The 22186-nt window shown below is 44.2% G+C and overlaps 1 protein-coding gene across 1 annotated transcript; it reads left to right on the forward strand.

Moving 5' to 3' along the window:
• The first annotated feature begins 4342 nt into the window (after positions 1-4342).
• LOC106605282 (protein SMG5) lies at positions 4343-20864 on the forward strand. The gene is made up of 22 exons (XM_014200757.2): positions 4343-4801; positions 7078-7176; positions 7268-7391; positions 9224-9380; positions 9463-9552; positions 9699-9788; positions 10240-10318; positions 10911-11036; positions 11134-11202; positions 11411-11631; positions 11829-11966; positions 12073-12945; positions 13934-14103; positions 14304-14379; positions 14848-15023; positions 15123-15281; positions 15417-15476; positions 16603-16762; positions 18381-18471; positions 18927-19001; positions 19159-19297; positions 19633-20864. Exons 1-22 carry the CDS (start codon positions 4737-4739, stop codon positions 19714-19716), a joined length of 3321 nt encoding a protein of 1106 aa, XP_014056232.2. The 5' UTR covers positions 4343-4736; the 3' UTR covers positions 19717-20864.
• Positions 20865-22186: the final 1322 nt, after the last annotated feature.

Here is a 22186-nt window from a genome sequence, read left to right on the forward strand (position 1 = left end):
TTTAGCTCTAATCCGTTTCTCTGACAAGCATACCCATAACATGATGCAGCCACCACCATGCTTGAATGTGTTGGATTTGCCCCAAACTTAACAGTTTGTATTCAGTATTACTTTAGTGCCTTGTTGCAAACAGAATGCATGTTTGAGAATATTTTTATTCTGTACAAACTGCCTTTTCACTCCGTCAATTAGAGTAACTACAATGTCCCATCAACAATTCTCTTATCACAGCCATTAACTCTCTTTTAAAGTCTTGTAGTGACTGGGTGTATTGATGCACCATCTGAGATGGAATTAATAACTTCATGCTCAAAAGGATATTTAATGTATGCTTTTTTTTTTACCCATCTACCACTAGGTGCCCTTTGCAAGGTATTGGAATGCAGTGTTTGGTTTTCGCCAAGCATCATGGGACCCATGTCATCCTAAAAGTTGACTGTCGTTTGCCAAAAACAGCTGGAAGCACCTTGATGATCATCAAGACTCTTGGAAGAATGTTCTATGGACAGATGATTCAAAAGCATAACTGGGTCACATTATGCCTGGCAAAAACCAAACATTGCATTCCACATTAAGAACCTCATACCAATGGTCAAGCATGGTGGTGGTAGTGTTGTTTAGGGATGCTTTGCTGTTCCTGGATGACGTGACCAGAAGGAACCATGAATTCTGCTCTGTATCACTATATTCTACAGGAGAATGTCTGGCCATCCATCTGTGAGCTGAATCTGAAGTGCAGCTGCGTCATGCAGCAAGACAATGATCCAATACACACAATCTAGTCTACATAGAAATGGCTAAAAAGCAAAAAAAATTACATTTTGGAATGTTATAGTCAAAGTCCAGACCTAATCCCAATTGAGACGTTGAAATGAGCAGTTCATACTTGAAAACCCACAAATGTCGCTGAGTTAAAGCAGTTCTGCATGCAAGAGTGGGCCAAAAATCCTCCACAGCCATGTGAGAGACTGGTCAACAACTACAGGAAGTATTTGGTTGCAGTCTTTGCAGCTAAAGGCGGAACAACCAGTTGAGTGTAAGGGGGCAATTACTTTTTCACACAGGTACATGGGATGTTGCATAACTTTATTTATGAAATAAGTATGTAATTGTTGTGTTATTTGTTCACTGTTCTCTTTATTTTATTGTGTTTTGGTTGAAGATCTGATAACATTCAGTATAAGAAATATGCAAAAGGAGAGAATATTAGAAAGGGGGTAAATACTTTTTCACCGCACTGTATGTAGGATGAGTCATGACTAGAATACAGTATATACATATAAAGTGGGTAAAACAGTATGTAAACATTAAAGTGACCAGTGTTCAATGATTCTATATACATAAGGCAGCAGTCTCTTAAGGTGCAGGGTAGAGTACCTGGTGGTAGCTGGCTAGTGACAGTGTCTACGAAGTGAGTGCTATGGGGTGACAGTCATTTAGTTCAGTTACCTTCGCTTTCTTGGCTACAGGAACAATGGTGGACATCTTGAAGCAAGTGGGGACAACAGAATGGGATAGGGAGCAATTGAATATGTCCGTAAACACTCCAGCCAGCTGGTCTGCACATGCTCAGAGGACGCGGCTTGGTATTCCATCTGGGCTGGCAGCCTTGAATGTCTTACTCATGTCTGCCACAGAGATTGGGACCACACAATCCTCACGAGCGGCGGGGGCCCACATTAATGGCTCCGTGTTGTTTTTCTCGAAGTGGGAAAGAAAGTGTTTAGCTTGTCCGGGATTGAGTCATCGGTGTCTGCGACGTACCTCAAAGTCTGTTCAAGAACTTTGAACATTTTGGGGAAACATGTCGTTCAGTACAAACCGTCACGCAACGTAGCGAACGTAACTGAACACACCCTAGTAGAGTAGCCTAAAGTCAAATTAAGTTTATGCAACAATCTTACGTAAAGGGACTGTTAGGTCTTCTGGAATCTACGATAAGTGTGGATATGTCCACACTCAGAAGTGTATAGGCTAAAGTGTATGCTAAACTTATGAACAAGGTATGCATCTAGTGTATGAGGCCAGTTTAAAACGAATGCAATCACTGCTTAGCTGGTGCGTCGGTTCATGAAAAACGCACCCTAGCACACTAGATTATCGAATTACAGAGCCATAGCCAACCAGGAAAGTGACCTAATTTAATTCCTAGCATTTAAAACTAAGCGGAAAAAGAGAGCTCCAACCGATTCAAACTCCCAAAGAACAGCATTAAGGAACAGAACTTACCTTTCTCTGTTGAAATAGATGTGATGATGGCATTCAAACTGGATCATGTGGTCCTTCGGTGATCGCCTTGTCTATCAATCAAAAACCAACGAGAAATGTTTATTTGTAGTCTAATTATTTCTCCAAAACATAAACCCAGAATATTCAGTATTCATCTAAATCACTCCTAATGGGGTGACCATCCTAATCACAGCTCCTGGTCAGTCCAGTCCAAGCTCTTCTCTGTTCTGACACCCCAAAGGTGGAACCAGCTTCCCCCTGAAGCTACGACAGCAGAGTCTTCCGAAAATATCTGGAACCGTACCTCTTCAAAGAGTATCTTAAATAATGCCAAAACACCCCCCCCTCCCCCCGCACTCCCCCACCCCCAAAAAATAGGAAATGATATACTGAACAAAAATATAAATGCAACATGCAACAATTTGAAAGATTTTACTGAGTTACAGTTCAGATCAGGAAATCAGTCAGTTGAAACAAATTCATTAAGCCCTAATCTATGGATTTCACATGACTGGGAATACAGATATGCATCTGTTGGTCACAAATACCTTAAAAATAAGGTAGGGGCGTGGATCAGAAAACCAGTCAGTATCTGGTGTGACCATCATTTGCCTCATGCAGTGCGACATATCTCCTTCGCTGTTAATTATGGCCTGTGGAATGTTGTCCCACTCCTCTTCAATGGCTGTGCGAAGTTGCTGGACATTGGTGGGAACACATTGATCCAGAGCATCCAGAACATGCGCAATGGGGGACATGTCTGGTGAGTATGCAGGTAACAGGAAGTGTGTACAGATCCTTGCGACATGGAGCTGTGCTTTATCATGCTGAAACATGAGGTGATGGCGACGATTATACGGCACGACATTTGGCCTCAGGATCTTGTCACAGTATCTCTGTGCATTCAAATTGCCATAGAAAAAATGCAATTGTGTTTCTTGTCCGTAGCTTATGTCTGCCCATACCATAACCCCACCGCCACCATGGGGCACTCTGTTCACAACGTTGACATCAGCCAACCGCTAGCCCATATTTTTGTTCTGTGTAAAAACAAAAAAGAAGCCTTTTGTGAACTAACACTTAACTCTTTTCCCTCTTACTAACTCAGACTTTTCTGATAGCTACTTTATTAAGGAAAAATGTACTTACAATGACTGTGATATATTGTTGTCCAACCTAGCTATCTTAATACTGCAGTGGGCTAAATCAGGGTCACACAGTGTTTCTTGTTAGTTTTAAACAAATCTACTTTGAAACAAAAGTATACACCTCACACACATGTTCATGGGCTTAAAAAAAGAAGACACCTGTAACCTGTCAGATAAATAGTTGACATGTATTCAATTTTGAGTTTGCATCCCAATATTACACTTTATATACATCACAGAAGACTGAAATATAACAAAACTATTTGGCATAGAAACACCAGATTTTCATTTTTTTATTATTAATTATGAAAAAAATATGAATAACATTCTACCCTTGAGGCCACTAGGTCATTTGACTGCAGGAAAGGGGTACGATGAATGCACTAACTTTAAGTCGCTCTGGATAAGAGTGTCTGCTAAATGACTAATGTAAATTGCCTAGGCAACCAAAGATTTGTTTGCTACAACACCTTGATTGTTTCAGCACGGTGCAACAAAAGTTTCATCAAGTTTTAGAGTCCAGAAACGAAGTCAACTGCACAAATGCCCAGCAGTCCAGTCTTCAGTCAGGTGTTTTTTTTTAGGTGGTTATGACTCTTATTTCATTTTCATGACAGTCTTCATCAATAATCATTGGTTACCCGGTTATTGTGCCATGCAGCCCTAATCACCAAAAAATATATACAAACGTTTTACATTGCCAGGGATCACAAACGTACACAAACAAATTTACCATGACTCTGGCTGTCTGGCAATCTAGCTAGGTTTCCACTAGATTCTACAGCCACAAATTCCCTTCTTTTTTTTTTTTTTGGCTTTTTGGTTTTAATTCAAGGTTAGGCATAAGGTTAGCAGTGTGGTAAAGGTTAGGGTTAAGGTAAAGTCATATTTTAATTAAGAGAAATTGTAGAAATGGCGGAGTTCATGACTTTGTGGCTGTGGTAACTAGTGACGGTCCGGCGCGAACGCAGGTCGAACGTTTCACGCGAAGTCTCGCGCTGTTCAGGCGGTCGCTGTTTAATGGCCGCCCTCTTACTCGTAGCGATGTTTGGAACGGGGAATAACACAAGGAAACCATCGGGGTGGGATAGCTGACCGGGAATTAACACAAATACTGGGGCTTTCCCTCTCGTAAACGGTTTCTGAACGGATGGGCAGTTTGCCAAGCGACATAAGATACGAAAGCGACATAGTGGCTAGCGGGAGAGGATAGAGCTGCTATCTAACGTTAGCTAGTCAACACAGTTGTCACTGCCGGTGAGGCAAGCCGGGAGAACCCTGACAAGAGTGGGGTTGAAGAGGGTGGGAACGCAGACTCTGTTGGACTGGAGCGTGTGACTCTTGGCACCAGATGCTAACATGAGTGGACCTGGACAGGATAGCGAGCCGGAGGCAAAAGTCCTCCTCATCAAACGGCTATACAGGTGAGTTAAAGGCCTTTTGCTGGGAAACATTACGTTAGCTAGCTAACAGTAGTAAAATAAATGGATAGCTAACCTTAGCTAACGTTAGTTTGCTAACTAGCTAGCCATCTATTCAACTAACTAGTTAGCTAACTACCCAGTCACCTGTCTGTCTGTGACTTGCATCAGCTAACGTTAACTAGTTAACTGTACTTGTCACGAAGCCTTCGTCGAAGGGCAATGACATTTTTACGAAGTAGTCGGACATTTTCGATAGTATGGGTTTAAAATAACCAGATGTAGCACAGTGGGAACTTGTGAAGCGGATAGATAATTAGCTAACTAACGTTAGCTTCTAGACAACTGAGCACTGACAAGTTACTGTGCTAGTTACTGTGCTATTAACTAGAGAACTTATTCCTGTGTCAACTTGCTTTCTAAATGACGTTAGTTGTTTAACTAAGTTGTGATAGCTTCAGCTGTCAGTATTGTCACAGTACTAGTTAGCTAATAGGCCAACCTTGTTTGCTACCTACCTAGCTAGTTAGTTATGTAGCAGCTGACTAGAAGCGTCTAGCAGAACATCACCACATGAATAATGTTGACTGGCTACTTTTAACATGCATAACTAGGCCTAGTTAGGGCGAAACACCATATTTCACAAGCCTCTTTAGCTTTACCTACAGTGAGGGGAAAAAGTATTTGATCCCCTGCTGATTTTGTACGTTAGCCCACTGACAAAGAAATGATCAGTCTATAATTTTAATGGTAGGTTTATTTGAACAGTGAGAGACAGAATAACAACAACAAAATCCAGAAAAACGCATGTCAAAAATGTTATAAATTGATTTGCATTTTAATGAGGGAAATAAGTATTTGACCCCTCTGCAAAACATGACTTAGTACTTGGTGGCAAAACCCTTGTTGGCAATCACAGAGGGCAGACGTTTCTTGTAGTTGGCCACCAGGTTTGCACACATCTCAGGAGGGATTTTGTCCCACTCCTCTTTGCAGATCTTCTCCAAGTCATTAAGGTTGATGCTAACGTTTGGCAACTCGAACCTTCAGCTCCCTCCACATATTTTCTATGGGATTAAGGTCTGGAGACTGGCTAGGCCACTCCAGGACATTAATGTGCTTCTTCTTGAGCCACTCCTTTGTTGCCTTGCCCATGTGTTTTGGGTCATTGTCATGCTGGAATACCCATCCACGACCCATTTTCAATGCCCTGGCTGAGGGAAGGAGGTTCTCACCCAAGATTTGATGGTACATGACCCCGTCCATTGTCCCTTTGATGCGGTGAAGTTGTCCTGTCCCCTTAGCAGAAAAACACCCCCAAAGCATAATGTTTCCACCTCCATGTTTGACGGTGGGGATGGTGTTCTTGGGGTCATAGGCAGCATTCCTCCTCCTCCAAACACGGCGAGTTGAGTTGATGCCAAAGAGCTCCATTTTGGTCTCCTCTGACCACAACACCTTCACCCAGTTGTCCTTTGAATCATTCAGATGTTCATTGGCAAACTTCAGACGGGAATGTATATGTGCTTTCTTGAGCAGGGGGACCTTGCGGGCGCTGCAGGATTTCAGTTCTTCATGGCGTAGTGTGTTACCAATTGTTTTCTTGGTGACTATGATCCCAGCTGCCTTGAGATCATTGACAAGATCCTCCTGTGTAGTTCTGGGCTGATTCCTCACCGTTCTCATGATCATTGCAACTCCACGAGGTGAGATCTTGCATGGAGCCCCAGGCCGAGGGAGATTGACAGTTCTTTTGTGTTTCTTCCATTTGCGAATAATCGCACCAACTGTTGTCACCTTCTCACCAAGCTGTTTGGCGATGGTCTTGTAGCCCATTCCAGCCTTGTGTAGGTCTACAATCTTGTCCCTGACATCCTTGGAGAGCTCTTTGGTCTTGGCCATGGTGGAGAGTTTGTAATCTGATTGATTGATTGCTTCTGTGGACAGGTCTTTTATACAGGTAACAAGCTGAGATTAGAAGCACTCACTGTTCAAATAAACCTACCATTCAAATTATAGACTGATCATTTCTTTGTCACTGGGCAAATGTACAAAATCAGCAGGGGATCAAATACTTTTTTCCCCTCACTGTACCTAGTTAGTAAGCTATAATGTCAACCATTATCTCAGTGTGAAACATGTATTACAGTTTATATTTTCTAGTTATAGCTAGCTAGCTAACGTTGGCTCCCTACATTGATAAGAATGAGTTTCCTCATTCCTCCAATGACCATTACCAGTAATTCACCTGCCATAATAACTGTCTCTTGCGTGCTCAGGGCAGTGGTTGAGTCGGTGCACAAGCTGGATGTCATCATTGGCAGCAAGTCATCATACAGGGAGGTCTTCAAGCCTGAAAACATCAGCCTTCGCAACAAGTAAGCATTTTACTCTACTCCAACCTTTGCCCTAAACACTAAGGCAAAAGGCAAAGCACTAACCCCAACCTCATCTGTCTTCTGTGCCCAGGTTGAGGGAGCTGTGTGTGAAGCTGATGTTTCTCCACCCTGTGGACTATGGTCGCAAGGCTGAGGAGCTTTTGTGGAGGAAGGTCTACTACGAGGTCATCCAGGTCGTCAAGACCCACAAGAAGGTACAGCATTTAAGGGTGTTTTCCAATATAGTCCTCTTTAAAATAACCGATCTCCGTCCTCTTTAAAGTGAACTTTGTGGTAAAAAAGAAGCTAAAAACTCTGTTCTCTTTGTATTCACACTTCCCTTGCTTTTGAATGAGGACTCTACTCTTTTGCATTCACATTGCTATATTTAGAAATGACCCAAGATCTTTTTCCAACATTCCCTCAATGCGCTCTGGGACAAGCGACTTCCATTCGGCCATCAGATTTGCCACCAATGCTCCTTATAGGACACATCACTGCACTCTATACTCCTCTGTAAACTGGTCATCTCTGTATACCCGTCGCAAGACCCGCTGGTTGATGCTTATTTATAAAACCCTCACTCCCCTGTATCTGAGATGCCTACTACAGCCCTCATCCTCCACATACAACACACGTTCTGCCAGTCACATTCTGTTGAAGGTCCCCAAAGCGCACACATCCCTGGGTCGCTCCTCTTTTCAGTTCGCTGTAGTTAGCGACTGGAACGAGCTGCATAAAACGCTCAAACCGGACAGTTTTATTTCCATCTCTTCATTCAAAGACTCAATCATGGACACTTACTGACAGTTGTGGCTGCTTCATGTGATGTATCGTTGTCTCTACCTTCTTGCCTCTGTGCTGTTGTCTTGTGCCATGTTTTGTGCTGCTACCATGTTGTCACGTTATGTTGCTACCATACTGTGTTGTCATGTGTTGCTGCCATGCTATGTTGTCTTAGGTCTTTCTTCATCTAGTGTTGTGGTGTCTCTCTTGTCATGGTGTGTGTGTTGTCCTATATTTTTAATGACAACCCCCGTCACCGCAGGAGGCCTTTTTCCTTTTGGTAGGCCGTCATTGTAAATAAGAATTAGTTCTTAACTGACTTGCCTAGTTGTTTAAAATATCTATCTATCTATCTATCATCACACATCACAAATAATACATTTAATCAAAATATGTTATTGGACAGATATACCTACTTACATTGCAGAATCTAATATATTGCATTTAGTTAAAAGATGAGACATAATAATTGTAATCAGAAGATACTATTAACATGTAATTATTATTGGTAACAGAATAAATAGTGGAAGAATAACTGCAGATTAAATAATGCTGTAATTGAAAATTGAACACCCAATGTAGGCAGCCGCCCCTTAAAGCGCTAGAATAGATTTGGACGTTATGTTGATTCTCACCAAATATGTTTTCTTACACTTCCAACCCCACAATCAAATAAACAGTGTATGAAACTCTCATATAGATCACATATTGCAAACAAATAATCTGAACTAAAAATACTACACATTTTGGAATGTCTGCGTGTCCTTGACAATCGCTAATCAATATCCAAAAATGGCACACATTTTTTTTCCCCCTCGACCCTGCACATAATCTTCTCTCTTGTGGCACCAATGTTAGGGGTTATGGCAGGGAAAACAGTGTTGCAGTAGTGTGTGTAATCACAAGCGAACCTGGGGGCGCATTGCCCTAAATAATGGAACCGGACCACAGAATTCAAGTGAGATGGTCTCAGTTTGCTTCGGGGGCTCTTTTGAGGGGTCTGAGTTCCTTTTGGAGTGTTAACACTGAACAAAAAATTATGCAAGCCACCACTGAGTTCACAAAAATGTGCTAAAAGGGACTATGTGTGGAAACACCCTAAGTTATTGGGGAAATGTTGACTGTGTGGCCAGTACAGTGACTGCTCAGCTTTCAGACATGCACACTTTATCTTTCCTCATGGCCTACACACAACCCGTAACTTTTATTTCTAATCTCTTCTTATTACCTGGCCCCCTTTTTATCTCTCTGTCTTTTGCAGCACATCCACAGTCGCAGTGCCCTGGAGTGTGCCTACAGGACTCACCTGATAGCCGGCGTGGGCTTCTACCAGCACCTGCTGCTCTACATCCAGTCCCACTACCAGCTGGAAATGCAGGACTGCATCGACTGGACCCATGTCACCGACCCCCTCATCGGTGAGACACACACACACACACACACTCCGGTCAGCGGTATCTGTGATTGACAGTGTATAAATTATTGTATTTGTTTCTGTAGGTCGGAAGAAGCCGGTATCAGCCACCCCTAAGGAGATGGACTGGGCCCAAATGGCCTGCCATCGCTGCCTGGTGTACCTGGGAGATCTAGGTAATACAAACTTAATCTTTCTCACCAAAGAGATTTGAGACAACCTTATTTGTATGACCATGGAATATCATTCCCCAAATCCAAGGTCACGTTTATTTGAATGTACAGGAGGGGTTTACGGGAGGTTGTTTGAATGTTTTCCGCAGCCCGTTACCAGAACGAGTTGGCTGGGGTGGAGGCTGAGCAGCTGTCAGAGCGGTTCTACCATCAGGCCCTGTCTGTCACTCCGCACGTAGGTGAGTTGACAACAAGGTGTTACCGGCCCTCCCTTTCACAGCACATTAACCACTGTTTTTACACTAACCAGTTTACTCACACCACACCACCATCTACAAATGAATCACTCTTGTTATATTGCCCACATGGTGATGAACTCACACAACACTTATTGATTGAGCTTTATTATATGACTGGTCAAAGCTTTACGCAACTCATAGTGATCTAGCTGAATGGTTAGCGGGCCATTTGAGCCAGGAACGGGAAATTCAGTAACTGTTAGCGGGCCAGGAGAGTGCATTCAGTCTCAAGAAATCACTGATCCACGTTTGAAACGTTCTGTCTTTTTGAGAGGGCTTCAGAGGGCTTCATCAGTCGAACTGAAAGTCAATATTAAATGGCTGCTGCTAAAGGAAAGCAATGTCTTTAGTGTGCCATGATGTTGACAAGTGTTTGATGTTTTGTTTTCAGGAATGCCTTTCAATCAGTTAGGTACACTGGCGGGGAGTAAATTCTACAATGTGGAGGCCACCTATTACTACCTACGCTGGTGAGAGGAGACTTCAACACGTCTAGATTTACTGCAGCACATCCACAGTCTATCTATGACTGGTCTGTAGACTATGCTGTGCTATTGTTCTCTACCTCAGTGGGGCAATGTAGTCACACTGCTGGGGAGAAATATCTTCATAGCAGCAATTCATATTTGGATCACATCAGTAGGCTCTAAATAGCATGTTTGAAATGGTAGAGGTTCTGAAATCAGTCTGTTAGGAGAAGAAGCCCAACTTCGGATCCAGAACACGTTAAAAAAAAGACTTGCCACCGAGTGGTACCGGGACGATACCAGTATTGCAATACTCGTTAGTAGTGGTGGGTTTACAAAACACAAAGCGGATTGAACTTTCAGAAAACAGCCCTGATTTTGGAAAGAAACATTGTTGTCATCCAGTCACAATTATTTGTTTTCTAAGCTATAGCACACACTATTTTACATACAGAAGGTTTTTAAAGGACCAAAGAGTTGCGTCTGCTTTGTGTTTTCATTGCCATGGGGAAAAAATTGCGATTCTGGTATCGTCACACCCCTACCACCAAGTATTGATCATGGTTTTCTCCTCTATGGTCCCGTGTTTGAACAGTATACAGTCGGAGACTCCCTTCGAGGGGGCCTACGGGAATTTAAAGCGTCTGTTTGATAAAGCTGCTAAGATGTACCACCAGGTGAAGAAACAGGAGATGAAGAAGCTGTCTCCCTCACGGCAAAGGTCAGTCTGGTTTCCTCACACCACAGCCCTGAAATGACAAATCACTAGGTCAGCATTGAACCAAAGAGGACTGTTTCTTCAACTGTTTTCTTTCCAGGTCCAAGGACATCAAGCAACTTCTGGTGAGCTTCATGTACCTACAGAGTCTACTGCAGCCCAAGAACAGGTTAGGACTCACTTTTCACCACTTAGGCCCTAGTCATTTATCTCAATAGGAACCTTGATATTTTGTCCATATATGACAAAGCTATCTGATGATAATAACAATTGATTGAATTTTTATAACCCTGTTTGGTCAGTCTCAACCTGCTTTCTATTGTCTGTTGGGTACCGTGTTTGTAATGTCTTACCATTTCTCTCCACCCTGTGAGTAGTCTGCTGGAGACAGAGCTGACCTCTCTGTGTCAGTCGGTGCTGGAGGATTTTAACCTGGTGCTGTTCTACCTGCCCTCGCCGCCACATGTCCACGAGGCCACTTCCCCCAGTGAGGAGGAGCTTGAGGAGCACGACTCGCCCTGCGCCCTGCTCCCCGATGCCCTCATCTTCAAGATGGTGGTCACCTGCCTCATGGTGGTGCACAGCCTGAAGCGGGGAGGTCAGTAAGAATATAGATGTCTTTTTTTTTTTTCTTCTTTTTTTTACAAATCGCTTTTCAAACATTATGCGCATAGGGTGTTGTAAGTAGAGCTGAGTGGGTAGGCATGCGAGGATAGTGACATACTGCAAGGGAGAAATAAGGGGATATGTTGATTCGTTGTATTGCAAAGCTGATATGTCGACTTGTTTGTGTAGGGTCCAAGCAGTACAGTGCGTCAATAGCCTTCACGCTGGCCCTCTTCTCCCACCTGGTGAACCATGTCAACATCCGCCTGCAGGCTGAGCTGGAGGAGGGGGAGAGCCAGGTGCCCCCGCTGCAGCCCGACAACACAGGTGAGAACATCACTCCCAGCTAACCTCATGCTGCCAATACACTATTCATGTTCTGTTAATCCTCTGAAAAACAAATGGAACGATAATGATATTTGTTTGCTCCTAGACGACTCTGAGTTGAGAGACCCGTCTGACCCGTTGACCTCGGAGGAGAGGCCCCTGCAGAACGGCTCCCTGGACCATGAGGAGGACGAGGGGGGCCACCGGAGCACTGTGGCCCAGAAAGCAGGCGTCGGTGAGCGGAAGGCGGAGGAGGAGAAACAGAAGCAAAAGAAGTACGCCCGCCTCTCCATGTTGCGCCGCCGCCGCGCCACCTGCAAAGAAGACGAGAGCGACCTGAGCGAGGGCTTCGAGAGTGATGAAGAGGAGGAAGAAGAGCAGAGGGGCTGCGCCGACTCCGGGGGTGCTTCGTCGGGACCCCCACTCACCCCCGCCACGCTGGGGAAGGAGAGCAAAAGAGGGAGGGAGCACCCGACAGAGGAGGGGACCTGGGAGAGCGGCTCGGAGGAAGACGAGGAGGGTGGCACGGCCTTCGACGTGGAGACTGACTCGGACATGAACAGCCAGGAGTCCCGCTCCGACCTGGAGGATATAGAGGACTCAGAAACTCCGGAGAACTTGGACACCCATCCTCGGGGGGAGGTGCAGCCCGGAGAAGATGATGAGGAGCAAGCCAATCCCAGGGAGGACGGTGACGGGGACACCCCTCCGGCCACCAATGGCCCCCTCCTGCCCAGCGACCCCAGTATCAGCAGTAACCTCCAGGCCTTGTCATCCCAGCTGTTCCAGGCCAAGCGCTGCTTCCGCCTGGCGCCCACCTTCAGCAACGTGCTGCTGAGGCCCCACAGCTCCGCCACCAACACCACCCCCACCGACCCAGACGCCCCCTCCACCACCCCCTCCCAGGAGACCCCTCCTCCCCCGGGGGACTCACCCTGCGACACCCGCCCGGGCACTGCCAACGGAACCAACGACAATGGTCAGTAACCTGCCCTCACACATTGACGCTGTGTTGATTATAGAGGTCGACCAAGTATGATTTTTCGCCGCCGATACCGATTATTGGAGGACCCAAAAAAAACGATACCGATTAATCGGACAATTTTTATATTACCAAAAAAAAAGTACAAATAAATAAATATATTTATTTATTTGTAATAATCACAATTACAACAATACTGAATGAACACTTTTCTTTTAACTTAATATAATACATCAATCAAATCAATTTAGCCTCAAATAAATAATGAAACATGTTCAATTTGGTTTAAATAATGCAAAAACAAAGTGTTGGAGAAGAAAGTAAAAGTGCAATATGTGCCATGTAAAAAAGCTAACGTTTAAGTTCCTTGCTCAGAACATGAGAACATATGAAAGCTGGTGGTTCCTTTTAACATGAGTCTTCAATATTCCCAGTTAAGAAGTTTTAGGTTATTATAGGAATTCTAGGACTATTTCTCTCTCTACCATTTGTATTTCATATACCTTTTGACTATTGGATGTTCTTATAGGCACTTTAGTATTGCCAGTGTAACAGTATAGCTTCCGTCCCTCTCCTCGCCCCTACCTGGGCTCGAACCAGGAACACATCGACAACAGCCACCCTCGAAGCATCATTACCCATCGTTCCACAAAAGCTGCGACCCTTACAGAGCATTGCCGATTGTTAGGAAAACTTGAAATCGGCCCTAATTAATCGGCCATTCCGATTAATCGGTCGACCTCTAGTTGAATACTATGTGATTTTTGTATAGTGCAGGATATGATTATTATTGTTTTTTTTAAAGATTAACTTCAATATAAAGATGTACTTCTAATCTGTTTTTAGTCTTTCCCAAAGATTACATTGAGTAACAGCACATCGCTAAAATATACTATTTTATAACAGTACATCTGAGGTTCCCCCTAAGAAAACTAGGGTGTAGATTAAACACATGTTTATTTATTTATTTGTCCATTCCCTGTAGAGGTGGATTCCGATTCAGAGTGTAGCGTGCACAGCAACCAATCGGTACACAGCGAGAAGACCCTGTCAGAGAGACTGGAGATTCTGACCAATCAGGGGCTCATCCAGGTGGTCAAGGTGTTTGTGGATTGGCTGAGAACCAACACTGACATTATCGTCATGTGTGCACAGGTAAAGGGCGTGGATTTTTCAGTAACCTAAAAGCACTTACAAACAGTATGCATTGAAAAATCCAATTTGCATTAAATTGGTAAAATACAAGTTAATCTTTGTATCAGCTGACTCGGGGCAAGGGTTTATAGTCTTCATTATTGTTGGTGTTTTTCACTGTCCGTCCTCCGCTCAATGTAATTCCGTTACTCTGTCTGTAGAGTTCTCAGAGCCTATGGAACAGACTGTCTGTGCTACTCAACCTGCTGCCTGATGGGAGCAAGATGCTGGAAGCAGGCGAGTTACTAAATGCACCTGTCCTTTTTATGGGTTGTTAATCTGCGTTTTTTTTTATTTTTATTTAACCTTTATTTAACTAGGCAAGTTAGTTAAGAACAAATTCTTATTTACAATGACTGCCTAACCCGGATGACGCTGGGCCAATTGTGCGACGCCCTATGGGACTCCCAATCATGGCCTGTTGTGATACAGCCTGGAGTCAAACCATGGTCTGTAGTGATGCCTCTAGAACTGAGATGCAGTACTTTAGACCGCTGTGCCACTCGGGAGCCCGATGTGGAGGCTTGAGTTGGCCAAATTCTTTTCTCCCCCCTCTCACATTATTTCTCATTCCATCTGTTCTCTTTTCCTCTCCTTTGGTTATTTTAACCCATCTTTTCAGGGATGAAATTCCAAATGTGTCTCTGTGGAGCACATGTGACAAGAAGTCACTTCTTAATCTCTCTCTCTGTGTGTGTATTTTAGAGCTGGGTCTGAACACTGAGGTGATGGAGCTGCTGAGTGAGTGTGAGCAGCCTGGCCTGGTCCAGTCCCTGCTGCTGCCTGAGGACCTGGCCCTGCGACACCTACCTGCCCTCAACCTGGCCCACCGCCGCCTCGACTACACCCGCCCCAGGCCTTCTCTCAGCCCCGTACAGGAGGTACACACACCTAGCTTCCCTTTGACACCCTCATTGTTTTGCTGCCCCCTCTCTACTTTACTATCTCACTTGATCTCTCTCTGTCTCTCCCCATCTCAGTGTGTGGTGCGCGTGTGCTGCATCCGTAGCTTTGGCCACTTCCTCACTAATCTCCAATGCAATGTGCTGCACTTCAACCCGGAGGCGGGCATCTTCACCAGCATCAGCCAATCGGAGCAGGACAACCTGGTGCAGCAGGCCAAGGCCCAGATCCGCATGGTGAGCGGCAGTTGAATGAACCAATGAGAACAAAGCAGCAGCAGTCGCTCTAGTTTCAGTATTTGTTTCACTTGTGAAGCTCAAATGACTGCAAACTTATCTATTTCAACACTGTTTGTGCGTTTGTGTGTCTAGGCAGAGGAGGAGGCTCGACGAAACCGCTTGATGAGAGACATGGCTCAGCTCCGACTACAGGTCTTTCTTCTGGAACATTCCATTCTATCATAAACCAAACACTATCAATCTAGCTATCTGACACTATACTGAGTGTACAACACATTTGGAACATTCCATTTCCATGACGTACTGTAGACTAACCAGGTGAATCCAGGTGAAAGCTATGATCCCTTATTGATGTCACTTGTTAAATCCACTTCAATCAGTGTAGATGAAGGGGAGGAGACAGGTTAAAGAAAGATTAAGTCTCATGACAATTGAGCCATGGATTGTGTCTGTGTGCCATTCAGAGGGTAAATGGGCAAGACAAAAGATTTAAGTGCCTTTGAACGGGATATGGTAGATGGCAGGGGCACCAGTTTGTGTCAAGAACTGCAACTCTGCTGGGTTTTTCACGCTCAACAGTTTACTCTGTGTATCAACAATGGACCACCACCCAAAGGACATCCAGACAAATTGACACAACTGTGGGAAGCATTGTAGTCAACATGGGCCAGCCTCCATATGGAATGCACTTGACACCTTGTAGAATCCACACCCTGACGAATTGAGGCTGTTCTGAGGGCAAAAGGGGGGGGAGGGGGAGGGGGGGGGGTGCAATATTGGGAAGGTTTTCTTAATGTTTGATATACTAAGTGTATATGACTTAATTTACTTTTGCACCCAAAACCTTGAAGTGAATTTCATTAGACTTCAGATGATGATGATGATAGTTAGGATGATTCCAATGAAGTATATTACTTAATGTTGAATGTATAATTATTGGGACGGTGAAGCATTCTTTTTCTTTTGGCTCTATGCAAGAGTTTGGATTTGAAGTCAAACAATTACTATGCGGTTAAAGTGCAGAATGTCAGCTTTAATTTGAGGGTATTTTCATCTACATCGGGGGAACCGTTTAGAAATTACAGCACTTTTTGCACGTAGTCCCGTTCCCCCCCCATTTTTAGGGGAGCAAAAGTTTGGGACAAATTCACTTGTGTATTAAAGTACTAAAAAAGTTTATAGATTTTATTTAAAATCCAAATTTTTAGGGTATAGAGCCAAAAGAAGAAGAAATGCTTCACTGTCCCAATAATTACGGAGGATTATCCACTCAACATCCCATCAAGATAAGCAATTTGTCATGCGTCTTACCCTACAGTTGGAGGTGTCTCAGCTAGAGGGCAGCCTGCAGCAGCCCAAGACTCAGTCATCCATGTCTCCGTACCTGGTACCCGACTCTGCCGCCCTGTGCCAGCACCTCAACCTCCTCAGACATCTGGCTGGCAGTGGCTGCTTCATCATCATCATCCCCCGCACAGGTGAGCACAGCCATGCCCTGTCTGAGTGAATAAACCCAGTGTTAGACTGGATAAGTCTGTTTGTTTGTATGCAGTCATAATTTAAAGGTTTCTCACCAGAATTGCATGGAGATAAAAATTGGGATAAATATGATTTCTATATTGCAGGGTTATTGAAGTATACGGGGTCCAGATTTGAATCAGGGGGGCCAGACATCTTCTATATTACTCTTATAAAGCACATTTTATTAAAAGTACATTTTAAGTGCTTTAAGATAAGCCTAATTCAGTGCATGAAATTGTTTAAATAACGGAACACATTTGTACTTGTAACACAGTTGACCTGCATCACATTCATTTCTACTTTCCTGTCCGTTTTTAGACATAGCTTCATCTTTTGTTTTTGATTACACATAGTGAACCTTTTAGGCATGGCATATCTCAGTTGACCAGCATCATATTCTGTTCTATTTTATATTTCTTTATCATTTTGTTCTTTTCTGGGTTTTTTTTACTTGGAAACCTTTTTATGCATGTCATATCTCAGTTGACTAACTTGTGCGGAGAAGTCACTCTCCCCCCGCATCGGTAGAGAACGACTCCCTGTAACAAACTGCACCACCTGTGGGGACTTAAATTCCTCAAATCTTGTTGCAAAGTCAGCTTTCAGTTTATCTTAAAACTCTGACATCACGGGAGCGATCTGTACTGATGATAACTGAATATAGTTGTGTAGGGAAATCAAATCAGAGGAGAAAATAACATGTGTATTTTTTTTATTGACACGTTTTTCAATCATGTCAACTGTTTTATCCCTCCCCTGTACTCTCAAATTAAATCCTTTCAATTGATTGAAGATGTCACTGAAAAACGAACATCAAGCATTTTCACTAGATGTGTTGGCTTTCTTGTGGCGTCAATCACGGAGAAAAGCAACTATCTCCTCCCTATGCTAACACAGGCTGCTCTCTTGACAGCTCTCTTGACAGCATTATTACCCGTGCTTAGCCACTGAACATCATTATGTAAAAGTAGATCATGATGCTCAGCAGACCACGAAACAAGTGATGTTGCAGGCTAGATGTTGATTAGATAAAGTTTATGATAACCATGGCTGAGTCTGGTGTTTAACTCACTGCTGATTTACACCAGAATATGCTTGGCACTTATCAGGCAGTGTAGTGATCTCATCTGCTGTGAAAAAGCCGATAGGCGTGCAGACAGACCCTGTACCGCTGTTAGCAGCTCTGATTGGCTGTACCTGGTATGTTGGGTGATATTGATTGACAGCATTTAATGGGCGGAACTACAGGGAAACAGATTCCCCCATTGGAGAATATTGAACAAGGGCTCATTTTGGCTCTAAACATCCCCAAAGAAAATTTGTTGCAGGATTTTAAAAAATATATATACTCTTCAGAATTGATCAGAAGCCCATGCTAAATTGATAAACGGGCCTGATCTGTCTTTCTGGCAGCCAGTTGAATAGCCCTGCTATATTGTTTCGACATTGGCTATTTGCTGGCTGTGTTTTGTAAGTTCCCGAGGGGACGACTGAAGCTGTGTTTGTCTTTCTAGTTAGAGCATGAAATGAATAGATACCAAAGTTAAAACATGATGGTTGACTTATCTGCCTCAGTGATTGATGGCCTTGACCACCTGAAGAAGGAGAATGCTGGTGCGAGAGACGGTATCCGCTTCCTGGAGTCTGAGTTCCGTAAAGGCAACAGGTATGTGTCTGTCTCAACCCTCAAGTGTGACGTATGGTAATATAGTGGGCCACATTTTAAGATCAGCCAACCCAGCACGACGGAAGCCAGTTCTTGTGTCAGAAGCATAGCCTGTTATCATTGAATGGGATATGTTGAGTTGACAGTTCTCTGAATGAAAAGATAAAGAGGGCGATTTTCAATGTGCTTATAGCCTTTTATCCGGTGTGAAACCCTAAAGCCAATGATACACAGGTCATTGTTCCTTTTATATCAATGTGTCTCACGTAACCGATTTCAAATGAGCTGGCTGTTGGAGCCCATATTGCCCTTACTACTTCAGATTTTAACAAAACAATGTTTCTAACCATAACCCACTCTGAATCTGTGCTCCAGTAAACTAAAAATAGGCTGCGACCCATATGGGTGAAGACACTTGATGTTGTAAACCCCTCTTCCGTCCCCCTCTACCTCAGGTACATACGTTGCCAGAAGGAGTCAGGGCGGAGTTTTGAGAGGGACAAACTGAAACGCCAGGACATGGAAGCCTGGTAAGCCTCCATTTGTCTTTCTGCAGTCTCTTCACATGGCCACCTCTCAATACTTAGCATTCTTATACAAATGCTTCAAAAGTGGTAAAAGATTTTATGAATGCTGTAAAACTCATTCCCAGTGTTAACGGTTTTCCTTATGTGTCCTGATTTCAAGGCATCTATACAAGACGGTGGACAGCTGTCGTCAGCTGACCGTCTCCCAGAGCAACGGAGACGAAGACACAGCTGGCATGGTCACTATTCTCACCGGTCACTCAGTGGAGGATCTGTGTACCCGCTCTGCACCCATGAAGGTCAGTGAGCAACAATAGATATCATAAATACAATCACTCACTCAGTTCTTTAGGCTCTTCAGCAACCACTCTTGGTATGGTGCGGCTGGTACGACTACTGTGTATTTCTGGTTTATCCCTTGGGTTGTACATTATTGCTATTAATATTTCCCTGTTATAAATCATTTTGCCATGGTGTAGATCTTTGTAGAGAGCCAGAGTTCTTTCTGAGAGAAGTTTGGCATGTTTGACCTCCCCCATTCATCCTTCCGTGATATTTACCTTACTTTGTATGTTCATTGGCGTTAGAAGAGTTGACGTCTTACCCTCCATTGTCTGTGTCTCCTTGGTAACAGTCGGCCATCCAGGCAGTGGCGACAGCAGGCATGGAGCTGAAGAACATTGTGGAGTTCTACCGTCAGTGGAAGGAGATTGGCTGAGAGCGTTGAGGGGGCGAGGTCGGCACGGCGGACAGCTGATCACACACTCACTCCCTCTCTCTCTCCCACTCTGTTGCTCTGTCTGTATCTGCGTCTCCAAGGAAAATCAACTCTCGGAAAGAAAGAAGGGGGGGGATGTAAAACAGTTGAAGGAAAGAAAAGGCGAGACATGGGCAAAGGGGGCAATAAGAAACAGCAGAAGACCCCCAAACATAAAGAAGTGATCCCAGAGGTCGGGGTGAGAATTAAGTGGGGACGCTACGCACTTAAAGTGCCCCTGGTTCACATCATAACCAGGCATATACTGTATATGATAGAAACGAGTACATTACGTGTCGAGAGAGAACCACTCATACACATTCACGCTCAGTTAAATCCATTGGTTTAGATGTGTAGAGCAGTGTTTCCAGCTTCCTCCTTTCCCTCTGTTTGTGTTGTGAAGGTGGGACTATGTCAGCCCTATGGCTGTCTGGGTCTGGTCTGCTAAGGCAGGGGGGGTGTGGAGTAAATCCCAAAGAGAGAACACATCTCTAGCGTGCCAAGCGATGAGCCTCTCGACACATCGGAGTCTTGTAGCTCGAGGGTTACAAACGGGTTCAGGTCAATGGACGAACACTTCTCCAGGATTGTTTTCTTTCCTATCAGTTTTTTTTGCGGTGTACTTTTTGTGTCCAGTGACTAATGTATTGTGTTATCTGAGGAGGAGGAATAATGACGGTTTGTGCCCTGCTATTGTTTTAATTTGGATTTTATTTTTGTACCCAAATATTCTTTATTTTGTGTTTTTGTAAGCTGTGCTGAATACACACAGGAATGAAATACAGGGGGAGGGATGGGGTTGTCTTATATCGTTTCCCTAAACCTGTCTGATAATCCTTTTGTTCTCAAAGAAATAGTCCTGACTTCTGTGTCATGGTGCCGTTTTAGGAAGAGGTAGACTCGGGTGGGTCATCTTTGTGCTGTTGCTAGATGTTAAGGAGAGCGGGCCTGCGGTTGTCCCAATATTGCGGTGCAAGGTGTTTGTGTTTTGACCCCTGTGAACTCCTGATATATCCCATCTACCATCATCACTAAATGTCCCATCATGCACAGTGCAAAGGAACCCGGCGTGGCCACGCATTGAACAATAAAATGAACTCATTTTAAAATGTCTTCTTGTTTTCACTCTCTTGCAGAAACCATTTACAGTGGCAACTTTTCAAAGCTTTACACAATTCATGACAAGGCAGAGGGCACTCTGAATTGGGAAAGCAACCTATTTGAACTGAACATACTCATGGCTGCACCCTTATGACAATAATATCCATTGTTTCAGTAAGTTGAACTTATCCAGAGACTATGACTGGCCAACATTAAAATAAAATATTGTTTCAAATCAGATAGTCTGGGTAGCCATTTGATTAGCTGTTCAGAAGACCTATAAACTCAGCAAAAAAGAAATGTCCCTTTTTCAGGACCCTGTTTTTCAAAGATAATTTGTAAAAATCCAAATAACTTCACAGATCTTCGTTGTAAAGGGTTTAAACACTGTTTCCCATGCTTGTTCAATGAACCATAAACAATTAATGAACATGCACCTGTGGAACGGTCGTTAAGACACTTAATTGCCTACCGTCTGTAAGCTGTTAAGGTCACAGTTATGAAAACTTAGGACACTAAAGAGGCCTTTCTACTGACTCTGAAAAACACCAAAAGCAAGATGCCTAGGGTCCCTGCTTATCTGCGTGAACGTGCCTTAGGCATGCTGCAAGGAGGCATGAGGACTGCAGATGTGGCCAGGGCAATAAATTGCAATGTCTGTACTGTGAGACGCCTAAGACAGCGCTACAGGGAGACAGGACGGACAGCTGATCGTCCTCCCCATGGCAGACCACGTGTAACAACACCTGCACAGGATCGGCACATCCAAACATCACACCTGCAGGACAGGTACAGGATGACAACTGCCCGAGTTACACCAGGAACGCACAATCACTCCATCAGTGCTCAGACTGTCCGCAATAGGCTGAGAGAGGCTGGACTGAGGGCTTGTAGGCCTATTGTAAGGCAGGTCCTCACCAGACATCACCAGCAACAACGTCGCCTATGGGCACAAACCCACCGTCGCTGGACCAGACAGCACTGGCAAATAGTGCTCTTCACTGACGCGTCGTGGTTTTGTCTCACCAGGGGTGATGGTTGGATTCGCGTTAATTGTCGAATGAATGAGCATTACACCTAGGCCTGTACTCTGGAGCGGGATCGATTTTGGAGGTGGAGGGTCTGTCATGGTCTGGGGCGGTGTGTCACAGCATCATCGGACTGAGCTTATTGTCATTGCAGGCAATCTCAACGCTGTGTGTTGCAGGGAAGACATCCTCCTCCCTCATGTGGTACCCTTCCTGCAGTCTCATCCTGAGATGACCCTCCAGCATGACAATGCCACCAGCCATACTGCTCGTTCTGTGCATGATTTCCTACAAGACAGGAA

Source organism: Salmo salar, chromosome ssa05, assembly GCF_905237065.1.
Source record: "Salmo salar chromosome ssa05, Ssal_v3.1, whole genome shotgun sequence".
In the NCBI taxonomy this organism is placed as follows: domain Eukaryota; kingdom Metazoa; phylum Chordata; class Actinopteri; order Salmoniformes; family Salmonidae; genus Salmo; species Salmo salar.